At 42.6% G+C, this 19,013-nt stretch overlaps 1 protein-coding gene across 4 annotated transcripts in view; it reads right to left on the minus strand.

Annotated features, from left to right (window-relative positions):
* MYLK4 (myosin light chain kinase family member 4) overlaps window positions 1–19,013 on the minus strand; it is a 170,848-nt gene that overhangs the window by 56,957 nt on the left and 94,878 nt on the right. For 3 of the 4 annotated variants that reach the window (XM_059688411.1, XM_059688413.1, XM_059688414.1), the window contains exons 9-12: window positions 18,759–18,911; window positions 15,824–15,902; window positions 12,719–12,788; window positions 5,959–9,928 (exon numbers count right to left, since the gene is read on the minus strand). In XM_059688411.1, the coding sequence (XP_059544394.1) occupies window positions 12,744–12,788; window positions 15,824–15,902; window positions 18,759–18,911 (277 nt within the window). In that variant the 3' untranslated portion in view covers window positions 5,959–9,928; window positions 12,719–12,743. Of the gene's footprint in view, window positions 1–5,958; window positions 9,929–12,718; window positions 12,789–15,823; window positions 15,903–18,758; window positions 18,912–19,013 lie in introns of those variants that run through there. The other variant, XM_059688412.1, reaches the window with a different exon arrangement.

Below are 19,013 nucleotides of genomic sequence, written 5' to 3' on the forward strand. Positions count from 1 at the left end.
CGAATAGCTGCAGCAATCTTGAGAAAGAAGAACAAAGTAGGAGGAATCACAATACCAGACATAAAACTATACCACAAAGCCATTATAACCAAAACACTCTGGTACTGGCACAAGACTAGGCATATAGGCCGATGGATCAGAACAGAGACCCCAGAAATTAACCCACATCATTATGGTCAATTAATATTTGACAAAGGAGGCAAGAACATACAATGGAGTCAAGACAGTCTCTTCAACAAATGGTGCTGGGAAAACTTGACAAGCACATGCAAAAAGATAAAACTAGACCACCAACTTATACCATATACAAGTATAAACTCAAGATGGATAAAAGACTTAAATGTAAGGCATGAAACCATAAAAATCTTAAAGGAGAACATAGGCAGTAAAATCTCAAATGTCTCTCATAACAATATGTTTACAGATACATCTTCTAGAGCAAAGGAAACCAAGGAGAAAATAAATGAATTGGACTACATCAAAATAAAAAGCTTCTGCACAGCAAAAGAAACCACCATCAAAATGAAAAGGGAACCCATTATGTGGGAGAACACATTTGCCAATGATACATCTGATAAAGGGTTCATATCCAAAATATATAAAGTACTCATGCAGCTCAGCAAAAGGAAGACAAACAATCCCATTAAAAAATGGGCAGAAGACTTGAATAAACATTTCTCCAAAGAGGACATACAAGTGGCAAGAGACATGTGAAAAAAATGCTCAGTCACTAATCGTCTGAGAAATGCAAATTAAAACCACAATGGGATATCACCTCACACCTGTCAGAATGGCTATCATCAAAAAATCAGCAAACAACAAGTGCAGGCAAGCAACAAGTGTGTAAGTATATAAATATATATAAAAAATCTTAAAAATTAAAAAAAAGAGAAATAAGAGCACAGATAGTCTGAAGAAATAGTCAACCACTAGTTCACTGTTGGTGGGAATGCAGATTGGTGCAGCCACTTTGGAAAACAGTATAAAGTTTCCTCAAAAAATTAAAAATGGAACTTCTGTTTGACCCAGTGGTTCATAACCTGGATTTATAAGACCCTATGTTCATAGCCACATTATTTATAATAGCTAAGATTTGGAAACAACCCAAGTGCCCATCAGTGGATGAAAGGATAAAAAAGCTGTGGGACATTTACACTATGAAATACTCTGCAGCTGTAAGAGAGAGAGAGAGAGAGAGAGAGAGAGAGAGAGAGAGAGAGAGAGAGAGAGAGAGAGAGGAATCGCTTATCCTTTGGGTCAGCATGGATAGACCTGGAAAATATTATGCTAAGACCTGGAACTAAGCTAATCAGAGAAAGACAAATTAACATGATCTCACTTCTTTATGGAATCTAATGAGCAAAATGAATTACCAACAAAATATGACCCGAAGCATGGAGGCATGGGCCAGAGTGGCATACCCTGATGTGGGTTTGGGGGGATGAGAAGAGATAAACCAAAAAATGTATATACTTATATGCATAGCACATGGACATGGGCAATAGGGTAGTGAAGACCTGGGGGTGGTGGGTAGAGGCTGTGGGAACATAGAAGATATCTGTAATACTATCAACAATAAAAATATGTTTAAAAAAGAGAAATAACAGCACAAATAGTCTGAACCTTTTATTAGTTCCTGAATGGTCTAAAAGCATTAAATTCAAAATTTTAGCAACTGTGGTGTTGCTAAAAGAGATCCACATGTGACCTACTTTGGTCAGAGATGCTATATGATGATTCTGCTAAGGCCTAGGAAATAACTTCTGTATCTTTAGAGTCACGACATTGGGGGAAATGTTGTGAATGATGTTGAAAAGTAAGGTAAACCATGCTAATACATGAGGATCTTCAACATGACACTATGGAGCTTAAGGGTAATTTTAGGTTAAAGGTCTAAACTTGCAACATTAAAGTGTTATTAGATTTGTGTTTTAAAAGATAAAATTATCATCAATATGAAGGATTAAAGGAGAAAGAGACTGAAGTCCAAGACACCAATCATGAAATCCAGGAGAATCTGTGAAGAATGAAGTGTGTAACAGCCAGTACTCACCAGCCTAAAGCTGGGGATGAGGGATGGAGAGGTACAAAGTAGATAGTTATCTAAGAAGGGTGTTTGCTCATCACTAGTTCAACTCTCCAAAGAAAGTTACAGGATCCTAGTTTTAAAAAGAATGTGAACACAGAAGGGCCATCCCTCTGGAAGAAATGAGTGTGGCCCTAGAGTCCCCTAGAGCAGCAAGATTCTTTGCTGTTCTATACCTGCTTTAGGGACTTGCTTAATCTGACTGTGAAGAGGTACAGAAACATTCTTATTTAATAGTCTTGTGATGATTCATAAGCATTAGCTAACTCTACAATGCAGAGATGTCACTAAAGAGAACAGGCAGTAATTTGGGAATTCAGACAGGCCTGATGTCACCAGGAGATGTGTGTTTTGGAGCAGACAATTCTCATGGAAGAGAGGGACAAGGAGGAGGATCTGTAGCCGTTCCTGTATGTTCCTCAACCAGCTCAATGAGGGGTCAAGTGCAGAAGCTGAAAGAGATTGTTTTAGGAAGAATGGTGTGAGATGCTGGGGCTGACCATGTGAGTTTGTCTGTGATTTACTTTAAACTATTCTGGCACAGAAGTTAGTAAACATTTGAAGGATATTAATCTAATCAAGAACATATACTCCATGGTTTGTGTAGCTTTTAAAATTAGCATAAGGAGGCTAGTTTGTTCAATCTCTTCTATCCTTATTCTATTTAAAACCAGAAGAATTTGAAATTGGCAAAATAGATACTAGAAAATGATTTTTTAAACTGGTGAAATAAGTAGTGTGTACAGTATATGGATTGGCTAGAAATGTTGTACAGACCTTTCCACTTATAAATAAAGAATGAGAATCCTATATAATAAAAGGCTAATATGCAAATCGACCGAACGGTGGAATGACCAGTCCCTATGATGTGCACTGACCACCAGGGGGCAGATAGTCAATGCAGGAGCTGCCCCCTGGTGGTCAGTGCACTCCCAAAGGAGGGAGCACTGCTCAGCCAGAAGCCAGGGAGAGCAGGCCTAAGCCATCAGTCAGACATCCCCCGAGGGCTCCTAAACTGCCAAAGGGCACAGGCCAGGCTGAGGGACCTCCCACACACACCCAAGTGCACAATTTCGTGCACCAGGCCTTAAGTATAATATAATAATAGAATGGTAATAATAATGCAATAATTCTTACATAACAGTATAAGAATTCAGCAAGCCCAGGAACCTATATGCTTGGGATTGGCCCCTAAACCTGAGAATTCCACTTGGTTCTGGGTTCAGCCTCTTACAGAGGATGCTGTAACCCCATCTAACTACACAGTTACCTGGATTGTGCAATCAGAATATTGTCACATTTGCCTTGAGTGACCTTTCATGCAGAGGGCCTAAAAGGCCAGACAAATGGGGCTCCACTGGGCTCACACAACCATTTGTATAACTGTGCCTGTACCTGCTACCCATCAATCAGCCTGAGCATGGCTGAATTGCATTGTACCAAAACCCACCTAGTCGTGAAGTTATGGGAGGAGACTGTTGCTTCACTTCTCTCTACCTATTGGAAACTGGTAATGGTTCATGAGGAGATCTTAATGGTTGTGATTAGCATGAGGCGTGAGTTGACAGGGCAGTGAGCGTTCTCTGCACTTCTGTGTGGCCATGTGACTGTGCACATAGCGTTGGTGTGATGGGGACTCCAGGAAACACCACATGGCTGGTACTGAGAGGGCTGGCCTCTGGGGGATGCTGTGAGGCAGTGCCCTTGGCTGGGCCAGCTGCTGTGGGGGTGCGCTGGAGTAGCAGCAGTTGGTATCCTGCCAAAGAGGTCACTCTAGTCACTCTCCCTGCCACACTGGCGTCTGAGCTTGTGTAAGATTATTTTGGACATCTCTAGAAATAACTGAGTGAGCTATGAGGGGCTCAAAGGCCCTCAGCTGTGTAGCTGAGGTCCTGAGCCAGCTCAATACAGATCAGTCCCCATGTACCCAAAGCAGTGTCTGGGAACATAGGTTACAAGCTCCTAGCGGAGTCCTGTGTGAGGAGTGATAGAAACAAGTTACTGTGGGAGGAGCATCGAGAAGCACATATCTTCCTAATGGGTCTGGGTCCTGAGCCAGGGTTGGTGCCCCTTTCAGAACAGGGAGTGCTCAGAGGAAGTGACAAGGTGGGTTTCAGGGCTTTCCCTTTGTGGGGATGGTGAGGGAGGCCGCCCCACTCCACTCTACCCCCGGAGAAGGCCCAAGAGGAAGAGGACAGATTCTTATCTCCCAGGCCCAGGCCCTGAAGCTCTAGTCTTGAGAATCTGGGAAAGGGTGGAGCTGTCCATTGGGATCTACCTGGTGCCAACACTGGAGGGTAAAGGAAAACGAATTCTCTTCTCATACATTTCTGACACCAAATGGGTGGGTGGTTTTCTCCCATTAAACAATGTTGACACTAACCTCTTGGAGTTAGCACAGACCCCACAGGTTAAGGGCTCAGTCCTACAAGACTGCCCCACTTTAGACATCAATCAAGTGGTGGGTGCCCAGGTTGTCCACACTCTGTCTGATTTGACTATAAACCCAGGCTTCCTTACAGCCCCCTCCTAAGGCTCAATCATTTGCTATAATGACTCATAGAACCCAGGGGTAAACTTTACTATCACCAGTTTATTATAAAGGATGTAATAAAGAACACAAATGACCAGCCAGATGAAAAAGGTACATAGGTGAGGTCCTGGGAGGGGCCTGAACACAGGTGCTCTGTCCCCATGGAGCCTGGGATGAGCCACTCTCCAGCATGTGGAGGTGTCCTGGTCACAAACCCAGAAACTCCCCAAACCCTTTTGCATAAGCTTTTCATAACAGTTCTGTTACATAGGCATGATTGATAAAATCATTGACCATTGGTGATTAACTCAATCCCCAGCTCCGTTCCCCTCCCTAAAGGTGGAGGGTGAAGTTGAAAGCTTCAACCCACTAAACACATGGCTGGTTCCTCTGGCAACCAGCCCCACTCTCTGAGAATCACCTTGGTTGGGGAAACTCAGGTATGATTGAAAGGGGCTGATCATGAACAACAACAGATGTTCCTCTCTCCTCTACCACTTAGGAAATTACAAGGGATTTAGGAGTTCTGTGCCAGGAACCAGGAACAAAAACCAAATGTATAGTTCTTATTATACCACAGTCTCCCAGAGCATCAGTAAGGTTTCCTCGATTTGGGGGAGAAGTCACAATGCCTGCTTCACCTGGGGGTTTAGGTGGGAAAAGACTGGGGTTCAAAAGAGAGGGACAGGATTGCTTTGCATGAGAACATGAAGGCCCCCTTCTGCCTGCAACTGAGACAATGGAAATTTCAGTGGGACTCTCTCACCAGGTGGGGGTGAGGGACTTTGCTGACACTGAGCCAGTCACTGCTGGGCTGAAATGTGAATGTTCTCATGGACTCACACATCATCTTCAGATAGGTATGCGGGCCTTGGAGCTGACCAGTCAAAGCAGCGTTTCCAAGCAGGAGCAACGTAGCTGCCAGTGACTGCTGGTCAGTCACTTCACACTGGAGGTTTTAGTGGTAGATTTTCTGAAGCAAATACTTTTTGGGGTCTGAGAAATATTCACTAAGGTACATGATTAAAGAGGTTGAACTACTGATAACTGCCTTAATAATTTATTAGACACTGCTCTGACACTATACACTTTATATCTCAGTAAGTAGTTTTTTTTTATGAATAGAAAAAAAAAAAAACCCTAAACCTGTGTTGGTACATTGTGTTCAAATAGAGAGGCTGTTTTCCTGTGTGGAACCAGCCCATGTTCCTGCGATGGTCCTAGAGTTCCTGCAAGTATGACATTGTTCTCTTAATGGCACTGGCTTTAACATGTCGGAATTTGTCATAAAGGAGAGAGTTTGTATTGCGTTTGCCAATTATTTGAATAATTGAGCTCATTAACAAAAGGACATATAAGGTCCATGTTTATTCTTCAATATAAGACATACTCCATGACTGTTATACATTTTATAAGACAATGAAATAGAGCTGAATGAAATGATATTCAGAAATAAAAATACACATGATATACACAATCACCACATTATGAATCCATTTTTATTTGTTATCTACACAGGTGCACCTCAGGCCTCACTGACGTATACCAGCGAAGTCAACTACAAACACGTGTAGGTCAGCATATGAAAACTCAGGTATCTGATGTTTCCTGCTCTTCTGAATAAGTAGTAGTTGAGTTATAAGCCTTCATGGAAGGTGAAACTACTTATATAAAAACTTCTTGTAAAAACACTACCCAACTAAAATGGAGCTAGAAAAAATATCTAGAACTTCTGAGATATGAGAAGTTCTATGAGAAACTGCAGACTCATACTATGCAAGAAAGTAATATTAACGTAGGCATTGAATATCTAGTAAGCCCAGCAGCAAGTTTTCTTTAGGACAGAAAGTAACTTACCTTTGAGAAATATAATTTTTTTATCCTAAAAAGGCTTTTAAGGGAGCATGATGATGTATGAGAAGAAGGACTTTGACTCTAAATTAAGAAAGAAAAAAAAAGAAAAAAGTAAAAAAATAAAAAAGAGCAAACACAAGGCTGGGAGCATGGCGGCTAGGGAGAAGTGAGGCATGAGGTGATGCACCCTGAACCTGGATTGCCAGAGAACAGAGAGGTGGACTGAGTCTACTGACCAGGTCTCCCCATCATTACACTTTCACAAATGAATTTTCCAAATGAAGCTCCCTCACCTGGCCTACAGCCAACTGAATAAACATGTGGATGTATGCTGGCTCCCCTTGCCTAATCGCTGTGATAGGGTAGTGGGGCAGGCAGGATAAGAAAGGAATGAAATATAGAACAAGACCCTCATTTTTCTAATATTAAATCCATATTTTTATTCTAAAACAAGAAAAAAATTGCTATATTTATTGATTTTTATAAAAATGGTGAAAAGGTAAGTATTCACACATCTTTCAAAACACGCTCACATCAAAGTATGTGGTGACAATGGCAGCATGCCTAGTTACATCTTTGAGGAAAGAAAGCAAAATAATATTGTCAGACAAAAAATAAACAACTAAAAAGAAACCTATGGTACTCGACAAACATGAGAATTATCCTATTTTAACCTAGAAATCTATTCCCCAGGTTAGTTCAGGTGAGAATCCATTTCAGGGATTTTTGTGCTACAAACTGGAGCATGAGCCTGTCCTCCCTGATTTTTAAATAGCAACAGGTTCTGCGTAAGTGATGGTATCTTATAAATTACAAATGTGGACATGCTTTTTCCTTAACAGTTTGCGAGGTTTATTTCTCTCCAGGCAGTGGGAAGGGCCACATCAGTGCTTAATTTCCTCCATTTACTAAGGAATGGCAACTGCCTAATTCAAGTGAGCGAAGCCATATCACGTCATTAAGAGGGTGGAGAAGAAATACAGGCTCTCGAGTCATAATGACTTCTTGGAAAAATCTATCACAATAGCTGCAGTCTAGCCAGACTTAGCTTCCATGGGTCATGCTGGTTGACTCCTTCGCTGTACAAAGCCTCCTTTCCAATCGGCAATCTGCCCATCAGGGCTCTGGCTGGAACAGCCTCACAGGGTGCGGAGGACGGCAGCAGGATGAGCAGGGGGCTGAAATGCTCCCCTTCACGTAACTCTAGACTGTGATCATCAACTCTACCATGCAAACCGCCCTCAGCTCTCCTGTGAAAGGTGCCCTACTGGCTTGGGGAGGCCTCCTCATGCAAATGTAGAAATTTAATTACAAATTCAAAGGAGATCCAGTTTCAAAGTAGAGTCTCCTCTCTAAACCTTTTCTGGAAAAAAAAATCACAGCCACTAAATACAGGGTCATCAGTGGCATCAGTGGATTAATTTTGCAAAGAAATTTGGCCTAAGAGCTCTCTTCCATGTGTGGTAAGGCCTGGGGAAAGTTTATCTGCCAACACAAGGCAGGGAGCCGGATGCACACTGCGCATCACGCAGAAGACCTGGTAGAGAGCGGACACCACAGGACAGAAAAGCCTTCCACGCAGGCTTTCAAATCAGACCCTTGTGTCTTATTTAGCATTGAGTAAAGGCCAGAGCTCTGTGGTCTGAGTATTAATGCGTGCACTGGCTTGTATTTTTCCAGACTCTATGAATACCATCAGCTAAAGATAGCACAGCAATATAACACTTCAGTCATGGGGCTTTTTTTCTAAGGAAACTAAATTAAACATTTTAAGCATAGTCACATAACAGGAACCGGGGAAGCCAACCTTGGGTAAATGCATGGGCCAAAGGAAAGGAGAAATGCAGCATGGTGTAGGAGCCATGGGTAGGGAAGGTCCATTTTCCAGCACAACCACTAAATTATCATGTGGCCTTAACTAAATTAAACATTTTCTTCTTTCTCTACTTCTTCATTACCTTCCATGTGAAAATAAGGGCATTGTTCAAATAGTGGTTCTTGGCATGCTATACGGATTCACTGGGTGGATATGAGAAATAATGGCGAAAAGCCAATGCAGGTTAAAACTGCCCTCAGTGATGCGGCCTCCAAGTTATTCTTAGTTCATTCCATTGCTTTTGTGACAGCAAGAGCCTAGAACAATTTACAGCCAACAATAAAGACATTATCCTAGCGGATCTCAGCAGAGCAGGTATGTGGACGTGGGAAGTGAGGAAAGTGTTAAGAAGCTGATGGTGATCTTGGTGGTGGCTGTGTAACTGGAGTTAGTGTGGCTCCGCATGGCCTCTTCTTCATGATGAAACGGCGCCAGCTCATTCCTGAGCGGCTCTGTGCCTTTCTGTGCCGAAGGCAGTTGGGCTCATGTCCCTTACTCCACATCCACGATGAAATGCTGCAGGAGCTCAGGAACAAGAATGATCCCCAGGAAATCATTCCCCTGTCCAAAAAATGAGCACTTTTAACTTCTGGATGCTCTTTCTTCTCAACCACTGAGCCTTGTCAGACTCCGCGTAGGTGAGATCATGAGGCTTCGAAAGTGTTTGCGTTACTTGAATACCGTTTCCCAGTCTCTTCAACATTGCAAAGCACAGCACTGTTCTCCCACAGGCTGCCCAAGACCTATCTTTCCTTGTTGACAAGTGCAGCACGAGAAGAGCTCTCATCACTGTTGACATCATTCCAAAGGTTTGTAAAAACCATCCGTAAACAGATGTCTCCTTCACTACCTCTCAAAACAGGCGGGCTGCACGCAGATGAATGTTCAATCAGAGGAAAGCGGGCAATGCACTGGGAAATTGTGTATCATTCATTTAAAATAGAATCGGCTACTTGGGAGAACCTGATGCAGTTGGGGGGAAATGCAGAATAAACGGAAGATAGGAAGTCTGAGGCCTCATGCCTCAGGGTTCAAAGAAAGCTTATGTTCCAGAAAGCAAACTATTTATCAGTTGCATTCACCTGATTTCAGAACAAAACAACATAATAAGAAACTAAGTGTTCAAGGGCGCAACAGACTTTGCATTTTTTCTGGCCATATGATCACCCCTTTGAAAGGCATCACTTAATAACTGGAAGCAGTTTTCTTCCTCTAAATTCATCCTCCAGGTTTTAAAAGAAATCTCTGGTATGATAGTCAGTAAACTGAGAAGTAGCAGACATAATGCATTTAGTCCATGACTAAAATCAAGAAATAAACATAAAAAACTCAAGATAGCAGGGAAGTAGCTTCCCAAGTGTGCACTACCATAGGGTATGGGGGGAAGCAAGAGAAGGGGTGTGAGGCTTGCCTGTGCCCCAGGGACCAGAGCGCTGGGAGGCCTCCTGGAGCCAGAGGCTCTGAGTTCAAGTGCGGTGGCCCCCACATCCCCAAGGCCGCCAGTCATCATAGGGGTCAAGGTATCAGAACTGCTGATTTTTCAAAAAATCTCAAAACAGCAGCAACCCCAGCGGTTTTCCTGCAAAGCAAACAAAATATGACTCTTGTTAATTCAACAGAGCTTTTAAAATTGTAATTAGTTGGTTGTGCCCTTAGGAAAACCACACACGATTTTTTATAATGTAGTATGTGTGTATGTGAGAGGAAAAAAAGAAACCCTTTGAAGGAGTCCAAATGCTTACCAGAGTGGGGTTGGGTTTTTTCAGTTTATGCAAGATGTTTCAGAACTATTTGCCATATCAAAGGACAAGGCCCCTTTGTTCCCTCAGAAGCACAGCCAGCTCCCGAGGCTGTTGCCACCGTCCACTCTATCAGCTCGATCCGACATCAAAGTGAGACTGCGAGTCGTGAGTGGGGAGACCTCCACTCACTCTAGGCCCATGTCTGACCTGGCCCACACACCATTTGCTGCCCTACATCATTCCTATAGACCTGGGGTGTCCCAAATTTATGTCTCACGGCTCCAAAGAATGCAGTGGGAGCAGTGAAATACCACTGTTTCTAGAGAGATTTTTAGAGTGTTTCCTCAGTGCATCAAAAAACCTCTAACAAATTGCAGGAGATTTATATGCCACAATTTACGTTGTGGATTATGCCTTATTCATAGGGCCTGGAAGTCATACTTTTTCCACAGAAATAATCTCTAACCACCAGATTTCTAAAATCAATATTATCTCAAAGTTGGTTTTACTCATAATAGTTCTTGCCAAAAACCCCATCTTAGCCTAGCAGGAAATATTGTGAAGAATGAGCTATTTTTTAAAAAACATGAGGCTGCTCCCAGAGTTCATATCTTAAGCTTACATTTTAATATGAAAACAAAAGGTGAAAAAATAAACTTGGAAGTGGCCACATTGTGTGGACCTGAAACACCCGTCCTGCACCTGCAGGGGCCAAGGTGACCCCTTGGCTAGACAGACTGGGGGACCCAGAAAGGGATGGTGGACGGACCAAGAGACTGTCAGGAAGCAGACAGGACCAAGTTCAGAGAGAGGGCTCCTCAAGCTGTTTCAGCAAAGAGGGTCCTACATAACTGCAACAGTGTGACCGGCTCAGGGCTTTAGTCTTTGTCCCTGTGACTGGTTACAGATTCTGGGATAAGTGGTAGACTCCTAAGTAAGTGACCTTTACACCAAAGGCCAAGGCATTTCTAATATTGGTTTGTGACTTTTATTATGACGTAATGATTTATTTCTACCCAGTCTTACTCTATAAAAGATTCAAGGCAGCTTACAAGAATATACACAGTCCAATAGACAAAAACCTCATGACCAGAATAAATACAAATCCGAATAAAAGATTAAGAGCCAACGGGCTTTTTTGAACTGGAGCAGTTGCCAGGGGCCTGGGAGGAACTGGACAGGCCCTGGGCCACTTAGGAGCTTGTGAGGTGCTGGGTCCCAAAGCTCTAGGGCAGGCGTCCTCAAACTACGGCCCACGGGCCGAAACCGGTTTGGCTCTGCGGACTGAAAGGTCCCAGGTTCGATTCCGGTCAAGGGCGTGTACCTGGGTTGCTGGCACATCCCCAGTAGGAGATGTGCAGGAGGCAGCTGATCGATGTTTCTCTCTCATCGATGTTTCTAACTCTCTATCTCTCTCCCTTCCTCTCTGTAAAAACTCAATAAAATATATATATAAAAAAATTAAAAAAAAAAAAAACTACGGCCCACGGGCCACATGCGGCCCGCCGAAAATATTTATCGGGCCTGCCGGGTGATTTTGCCGCCGCTGCCTGTCCTGCTTAGCAGCCTACTCCTCCCGGGCCCGCAGTGCGCATGTGTGGAATGTCTGAGGGACAGTGAACTGGCCCCCTGTTTAAAAAGTTTGAGGACCTCTGCTCTAGGGCATGTGCCAGGCTGGCCTCGGTTGCCACTGAATTCCCAACCCCAGGCCAATCTGGAGCGCTTGCCACCTCCTGCACACCCCATGATTTGTTAATTGCTGGAAATCCCAAGGACAGGACAGCCACATTTGTTTACAGGATAAGAGATTAATACCAGAAGGCAACAACAATGCAGGTTCACAAATTTTAAGTCCTACGTACTTGTTAAAACTGAGCTGCAAAAAGGCCTTGGACTCATTGCCCTAGATTAGCGAGCTGGCTTATGCCCCAACAAGAGCATAAATATTGGAGTTTCTATGAGCCTTCTGTAATATAAGTACATTTTCTTGGGCTGCTCCTTTGGGCTAGCTTACTGATATAATAGAAGCTATCCATGTGTAAAACTATCTCTTAAGAATTCCAACAAAATTTTAAGCAGGGTAGAGTCCTTGGGGTCCAAGATTGGGTGAAGACCAGGAGGCAGCTTCGGAGAGAAAAGCAATGTGGGTTTTAGATCCAGAGACCCTGAGAAGATGGCGTTCTACTACTGACCAGCAGTATGGCTTTGGGTGAGTTACTGAGTCTTTGAGTCTCTCTAAGGCTTGGTTTACCTGTCTATGCAAAAGAATGTATTACTTCCTCTGATCTAACACAGCTGTTGTAGGACCACCAGAGGCAGTTTCTATTCCATTACGGGCACCTGTTGAGCACCTACTATGTGCCAGGCATGTTGTTTGGAATATCTCAGTGGGGCCACTTAGAAGCTTAGGAAGTAAGACTATTCCCAACTCACAAACCAGGAAACTGAGGTTTCTCAGATAGAAAATGGCAGTCAGGGTGCAAATACTGCAATCTTTGTCCCCCACCCCATCTCAACCAAAACACCCCTCTGCTTCCCACATAATGCAACAAACACTGGATTTCTCCTAAGGACTTCACACAGCTCTTCAGGAAAAGGACTGCACACAGCTCAGCACCGAGACCAACCTTTCAAATGGGCCTCTTCTGAAGACTATTGAGTCACAAGGTCCTGAGCCTCAGAGCAGCAATTCTTCTCCTAGGAAAACCAAAAGACATTTGAGGAAGGATAAGAACTTTTTGCATCAGTTCCTGACTTATGTAAACACTTGAGTCAATTATTTTCTACTGAGTAGAAAGTTCTTGAAACCTTGTTGCTAATGATCCTCTGACAGATACCATGAGTCCAGCTCAGGTGCAACCCCACTCTGCCCTGGAGCTCCTGTCATCACTACCCTCCCTCCGAATCCGGGACAAAGAGCTCAGCACCTAACAACACCTGAGTTTCACATGTGTGTGTGTGTGTGTGTGTGTGTGTGTGGTGTCAAAACCTCCTTGGACACATTCACTTGGACAAAGCATGAGAGTCAGGACTGAGACTTGGGTTGCAGTGACAATAAAGATGCGCTGGACACAGAAACTGCTTCGTCCAAAAGTTTTCAAATCCAGCAGACAAGAGTCAAGTGCTACAAGAAAGGCTCAGGAAGACAGAGAAAGCACCTCCAATTGGGGGTTGAGAAAAGCCATCTTAAAGGAGGTGGCATTTAAAATAGGCCTTAGACCAGGGGTGGGCAAACTTTTTGACTCGAGGGCCACAATGGGTTCTTAAACTGGACCAGAGGGCCGGAACAAAAGCATGGATGGAGTGTTTGTGTGAACTAATATAAATTCAAAGTAAACATCATTACATAAAAGGGTACAGTCTTTTTTTTTTCAGTTTTATTCATTTCAAACGGGCCGAATCCGGCCCGTGGGCCGTAGTTTGCCCACAGCTGCCTTAGACAATCGCCATGATTTGAGCTGATCTAGAGTGAGGAGTGGAGACAAGACTGGACCTAAGGTCGGGCGTTTTGGAACAGGCCTGGACTGTTGGCTGTGCCTGCTGTACACAATGGGGAGCACTTGAAGACTGTTTGATCAGAGTTGTAATTAAAGAAATCATGATTGGTGAATTAGCGAAGAGAGCCAATGGAGGTTGAATATAGGCTCATGGGTTATTTTATTAGCTCGGTGAATTGGAAGAAGAGCATGTGCTAAGGGAGTAGTACTGGGACTGGGAAGGAAGGTAGAAGGCACTGGGAGAAAAGGAAACAGGTCACATTTATTCAGTTTTCCTTCCTTCAGCTCCTAAGCATTTACTGTCTGTAGTAGGTGTTGGTTGAGTTCTAATAGACTTGTAGTTTGGGAATGCTTTGTTCCTCCCGACAGAGAGCTGTGTCTGATGCAGGATGGGTTATATATGGATGGTTGGGTCATAAGGAAAGCTTACGCTGTCTCTTCAGCTTCCTCATCCACACACTGAGGAGAACAGTGCCTGTTCCAGAGGATTGGTGTGAGGATTAAATGAGTTAATATTTGTATAGCAGTTAGAACAGTGCCAGGAACAATGCCATATAACTATAATTTTTATGATAATGAACTAGCTTTATCCAATGGAATTTTTTTAATCCTCACCATTCTTGAAATATCTATCCACCTTAGGTACCAACAGATAGAATAGCAAAAAGTGATTTTGTTGCTGTTACATCATTTAAAAAATATTTTTAAATACTTTCCAAACTGTATAATGTCATTAATTATCCGCTGTGGTTTCCATATTGTCCTACCACGTCAAAGTGTATTTAGACACCAATAAGCTTGGATAAAAATACATTGGTGGAAAATTGGCCCAAAATAGGTTGGTAACCCTAATAAGCAGTTTATGTAGTCTGAGTAAGGTACCGAATAGGTAATATGTCTATTTTTACTTGCCATCAGTACCAATTATCAAGGAAAGGTATATTCAGACACAAATAAAATTGAGTACTGATGCTGAATTTAGAAGCAAAGCTAATTTCAATAAAAACTGAACGTGGAAAAAATGAGTACCTGAAGCATAGTCATTCCAAGGTTTGATGGTCAGTGGAAAAGCTCCATTCCGAACCCCAGGGAGTGGGGAGGACAAGGAGCAGAGATCGGGGAAGTGAAAGTGTGTCAGACTCATGCTACCCAGGGGCCAGATGCTCGCGTCACACCTACCCTCAGTGAGCCCGAAGACTTAGACTGCTGATTGCTCGGAATGTATCTTGTTCAGTTGAACATTCTAAATGTTTAGTAAAGTTATTTAAATGCTACACATCTGCTCCCATGTCATTTGCATAATCCACAGTGACTTGAATGGAGATAGTCTCGAGGAGGCTATCAAGGTCATTCAGGTGAGGGTTGACCTGGACCAGAATAACCATGCAGATGGACAGGAGACAGATTCCAGAAGTAACTAAGGGAAATAATGTGCAGAACTTGGGGATAAATTAAGCATGAAATGAGGGGATTGAGGAAGAAAGAGGGAAAAATGAAGATGTCCTTTAAGGCTATTAAGTGGGGTCACTCTGGGAGGGGTTGGGGGTGAGGTGAGGTGGGGGGAGATGAGTTCAATTTAGGAGAAGATCCAAGTGGAAATGTCAGTACACACGTGGATTCTGTACCTGAAGTTCAGGAAACAAATCTGTGCTGAAGGGACTGATGGGAGAGTCAGAATATAAATGGTAATTAAGGCCATGAGAGTAGATAAGGAATTTATTACAAGTTATTGCAGGATGTGGACTCAATTATTCTCAATAAATCCTGTCATCTTCATTTTGTCTCTGGTAAGAGTATCCTTCACATATACTTACATTAATATCTGCACCAAGCTGAGTATTATAGTTTTTGGTGCCAAAGAAGACTAAACCAGGTAAGCATAGAAGTTAGAAATTCTGAGTTCTGTTTTAAGGAGACATAACATACATTGATATAGTCTCCCAAACTTTATATGTTCATTTGACCTAGGCTATATGTGTGTATGTGTGTTTGTGTTTAAGTATATATGCATAGCATAGTTTATAATAGATACAAAGATTTAATAATAAATATAACACAATTAACATTTATTTTAAAAACACAAACTGCTCAATAAAAGCATTTTAATCAATTTAACACTAGCATAGATTTGAAGGCTATGAGAAAAGGAATTAAAAAGAACCTCTCTTAAGGCTAAAATGCTTCAAGCATCTGATCATCAACAAACGAGGCCAAACAAAGAAGAGCCTTACTTACCTGTGTTTTGAGTCTCAAGTGGAGCTTGTGGTCTGACAACCAAGGATGCTTGAGAGCCTCACTTGCACTTATTCGCCAACTAAAGGGAAATTCAGAAGGTTATTAGTGGGAACATGCCTGATGAGACCTGCACCTGCCGTTCAAGCTCAGCTCTGGCCACTGCCTTTGGGAAACTGGATGCAGACTGTGAAGTTCCCAGGCCATTCTGTTGGCTCTGGAATTGTCAGTGTCATGTAGGTTACTATATAATTCAACCAGGGTAATAATATGGGTAAGACAAAGCAAGGAAACTTCAAGTTCTTGTTAATAACTGAACATCTACTTTCAAATATAAGTAGACTAGAGTCCCGGTGCATGAATTCGTGAACAGGTGGGGTCCGGCCGGCCCACCCCAATTGGGGCCAATCGGGTGAGACCGGCGGGGGGAGGGGCTGCAGGCAGTTTATAATAGATACAAAAATTATCTTTGTATATTAGGCTTTTATATAGAGAGAGGATATTATATTCTTGATGTACTGTCTGAGCTTCATAAACTGAGCTCTCAGTCAGTTGAAGAATAAACCTATGTCTATTATTGTAGGGACAAAATGCTACAATGATTCTTGATGATTGCAAAAGCAATTGATGTATTAAAACTATTTAATTATATGTATTACTAACTTTTTAATTAAAAAGTTTTGAAGAGTTAAGAATAGAAATAGGTGGAAAGTTAATGTAAGTATTGGGAGAGAGTATTTTATATTCTGTGATGGTGATATTTAATGTTGGCCTTAGCTTCATCAAATATTGACATGAATACTTAACTAGTTGTCATTCTGCTCAAACGTATATCTGCAGCTCATTTAGTGTTAATGCAACCTGCAGACAAAGAGAGTGGCAGGGCCTGGGCTGAAGTGCAACAGGCCTGGCTCAGAATCTTCCCTGAGGAGCCCTGACTGCTTCACTGCTCTCAGTGATAACATGATGGTGATAATAGCCACGCACCTCAGGATCTCCATGTGATCAAACCAGAAGGCAGGTAAATGGATACAACAGGTCCTTGAATAATGGCATTTAGTTCAATGTCATTTCCTTATACGTTGATGAGGAAAAAATCAATCAGCTGGGGCCACTGTCTGTGGCATGTGTACTCTGTCCTATCTGCAAGGTTTTCCTCCGGACACTCCGGTTTCCTCCCACAACCCAGAGATGTGCACCTGCATGCATTGGAGTGTCTGCACTGTCCCATCTGAGTGAATGTGGGGTGTCTACTGTGCCCTGCAATGGAAGGGCATCCTGTCCAGCATGGGTTTCACCTTTGCCCTGAGCCACTTTCAAGCCTGAACTAAAATAAGTAGGGCATGACCTTGTTTTTAACTAATCTTTCTTAATATATTAGCTCACCTTCATTATTTGGTGTTTGGGGTCATTATTTGGAAGTTTTTTGGTGCTTTTGTGACCAGAAATATGCCATAGGAATTGAACTCTTGTTTGTATCAATTAGCCCATGGTAAAATTGGTTTCGGTATATGTCATTTCACTTAAAGTCAAGTTTCCAAATGTCCAAGTTTCCTATGGACAACATTAAGTGAAAACTCACTAATCTCTAAATAGGTTCTCAGTAAATTCGTATTTCTCATCTGTTAAAGATTTGATAGAGTTGATGTTTTCCCTCTATTCACTGCTTGGCATTCAGTGTTACAAATACTGATAATAACATCAGCTTTCCATGAATGTGCCTTTCCATTCAAGATAAAGCTGGTGCCTGTTCATTACCCCTCCTCTCAGACTGAGACCCCAGCCTGGCCAAGTCCTCCTCCCCTTTATGACTCAGCTCTGGCCCTTGTCAATACTCTCTATCTTTGCATTAGTCACATCACATTATTTTTTTAATACCTATCTCTTCTATTAGATCATGAGTTACCTAAAGGCAGAGGCTGGGCTTTATACATCTGCCCTCAATGCCCAAGACACATTCCCTGGCGGAATGTAGGTAATTACTTACTTGCTTCAGGAAAAGAGCCTCCTGTGTGGCAGGCACTGTGCCAGACCCTTTCCCATGCTGTGTGTTGCCAGCCCCTCCACTGCTTCCTCCCATGTATTGGTTCACAGTCATGCTTATTAATAACTTAAAAGCCAAAAATATAAAGAAACAATAAAGCAAGTATTGTTGGCCCTGAGAATCTTAAAAACTACCTACTGTACTATGTTTTAGATATAAAACCATTTCAAATTGTGATTGCAGGGTAATGGCAATGTCCTTCCCCTGTGCATTGTTCTAAAAGGCCAGCCTACTCTTCTTCACCAACTGAAACTTACACGAATGTTGTTTCAGCATGGCAGGAAATAGAAGGCCATGGAGTACATAACAGTTAAGTGATTGGCCTTGGGGGAAGGTAGGCTTGTGTTTGATTATAAATTCTACCACTTACTAGCTGTATGATCTTGGGAAAACTCCTGAGAGTCTTATCCATAAAGCAGTAATGATAATTTCCACCTCATGGAATTGGGTGGGGGTTGAAAGAGATAATGTCCTGGCACAGTCTGGCCCATTGTAGGTTCTCAAATGAAATAATAGTTAAGTGGTCAGCTACAGAAAGCTGTATTTGTGCTTCGTAAATGTGAAAGGCATCATGGAAATAACTCATCCCAAAACCTTCATTTTGAGAGTGAGTCACTGAGGCCCAGCGAGAGCCCTTTAGTGCAAGAGCCTTACTGCAAAAGGCAAAAACGGGAGTTTTTGCAGCTCCACTCAAACCTCCTGACCAAAGCAGTCCCATATTTCAGTAAATTGGGTCAAGAGCATCAACTCTTCCTATTTACAACTTGGTGCAGGCATCAGCGACTTCACAAAGGGAATTCAGTAGTTATCTGTCATTAATTCCTATAGTCCTGGTGACATACTGCTACTCTACAGCCCCAACTTCTTTCAGAGCCCTGGATGAACTGGGGTTACCTTTTCTCCTTAATGAGAAGCTTGGAGATGAACTCCTTGGCCTCTTCTGAGATGTTTTGAAATTCTTCCTCCTCTAAGTCCCACCTGCAGGCCAGGATGTTGTTCAGGGTCTCAGCATCATTATCACCCAGGAAAGGGGACAAACCACTAAGTCTACAAGACACAGGGTCCAGAGTGAGTATTTTTTTTAACCTCTTCAAAGCCTTATAAATAGGTTGCTTTTTGTGGTTCTATCATTTAAAGATGAAATAAAGC

The sequence above is a fragment of the Myotis daubentonii genome, chromosome 3 (assembly GCF_963259705.1).
Source record: "Myotis daubentonii chromosome 3, mMyoDau2.1, whole genome shotgun sequence".
NCBI classification, from domain to species: domain Eukaryota; kingdom Metazoa; phylum Chordata; class Mammalia; order Chiroptera; family Vespertilionidae; genus Myotis; species Myotis daubentonii.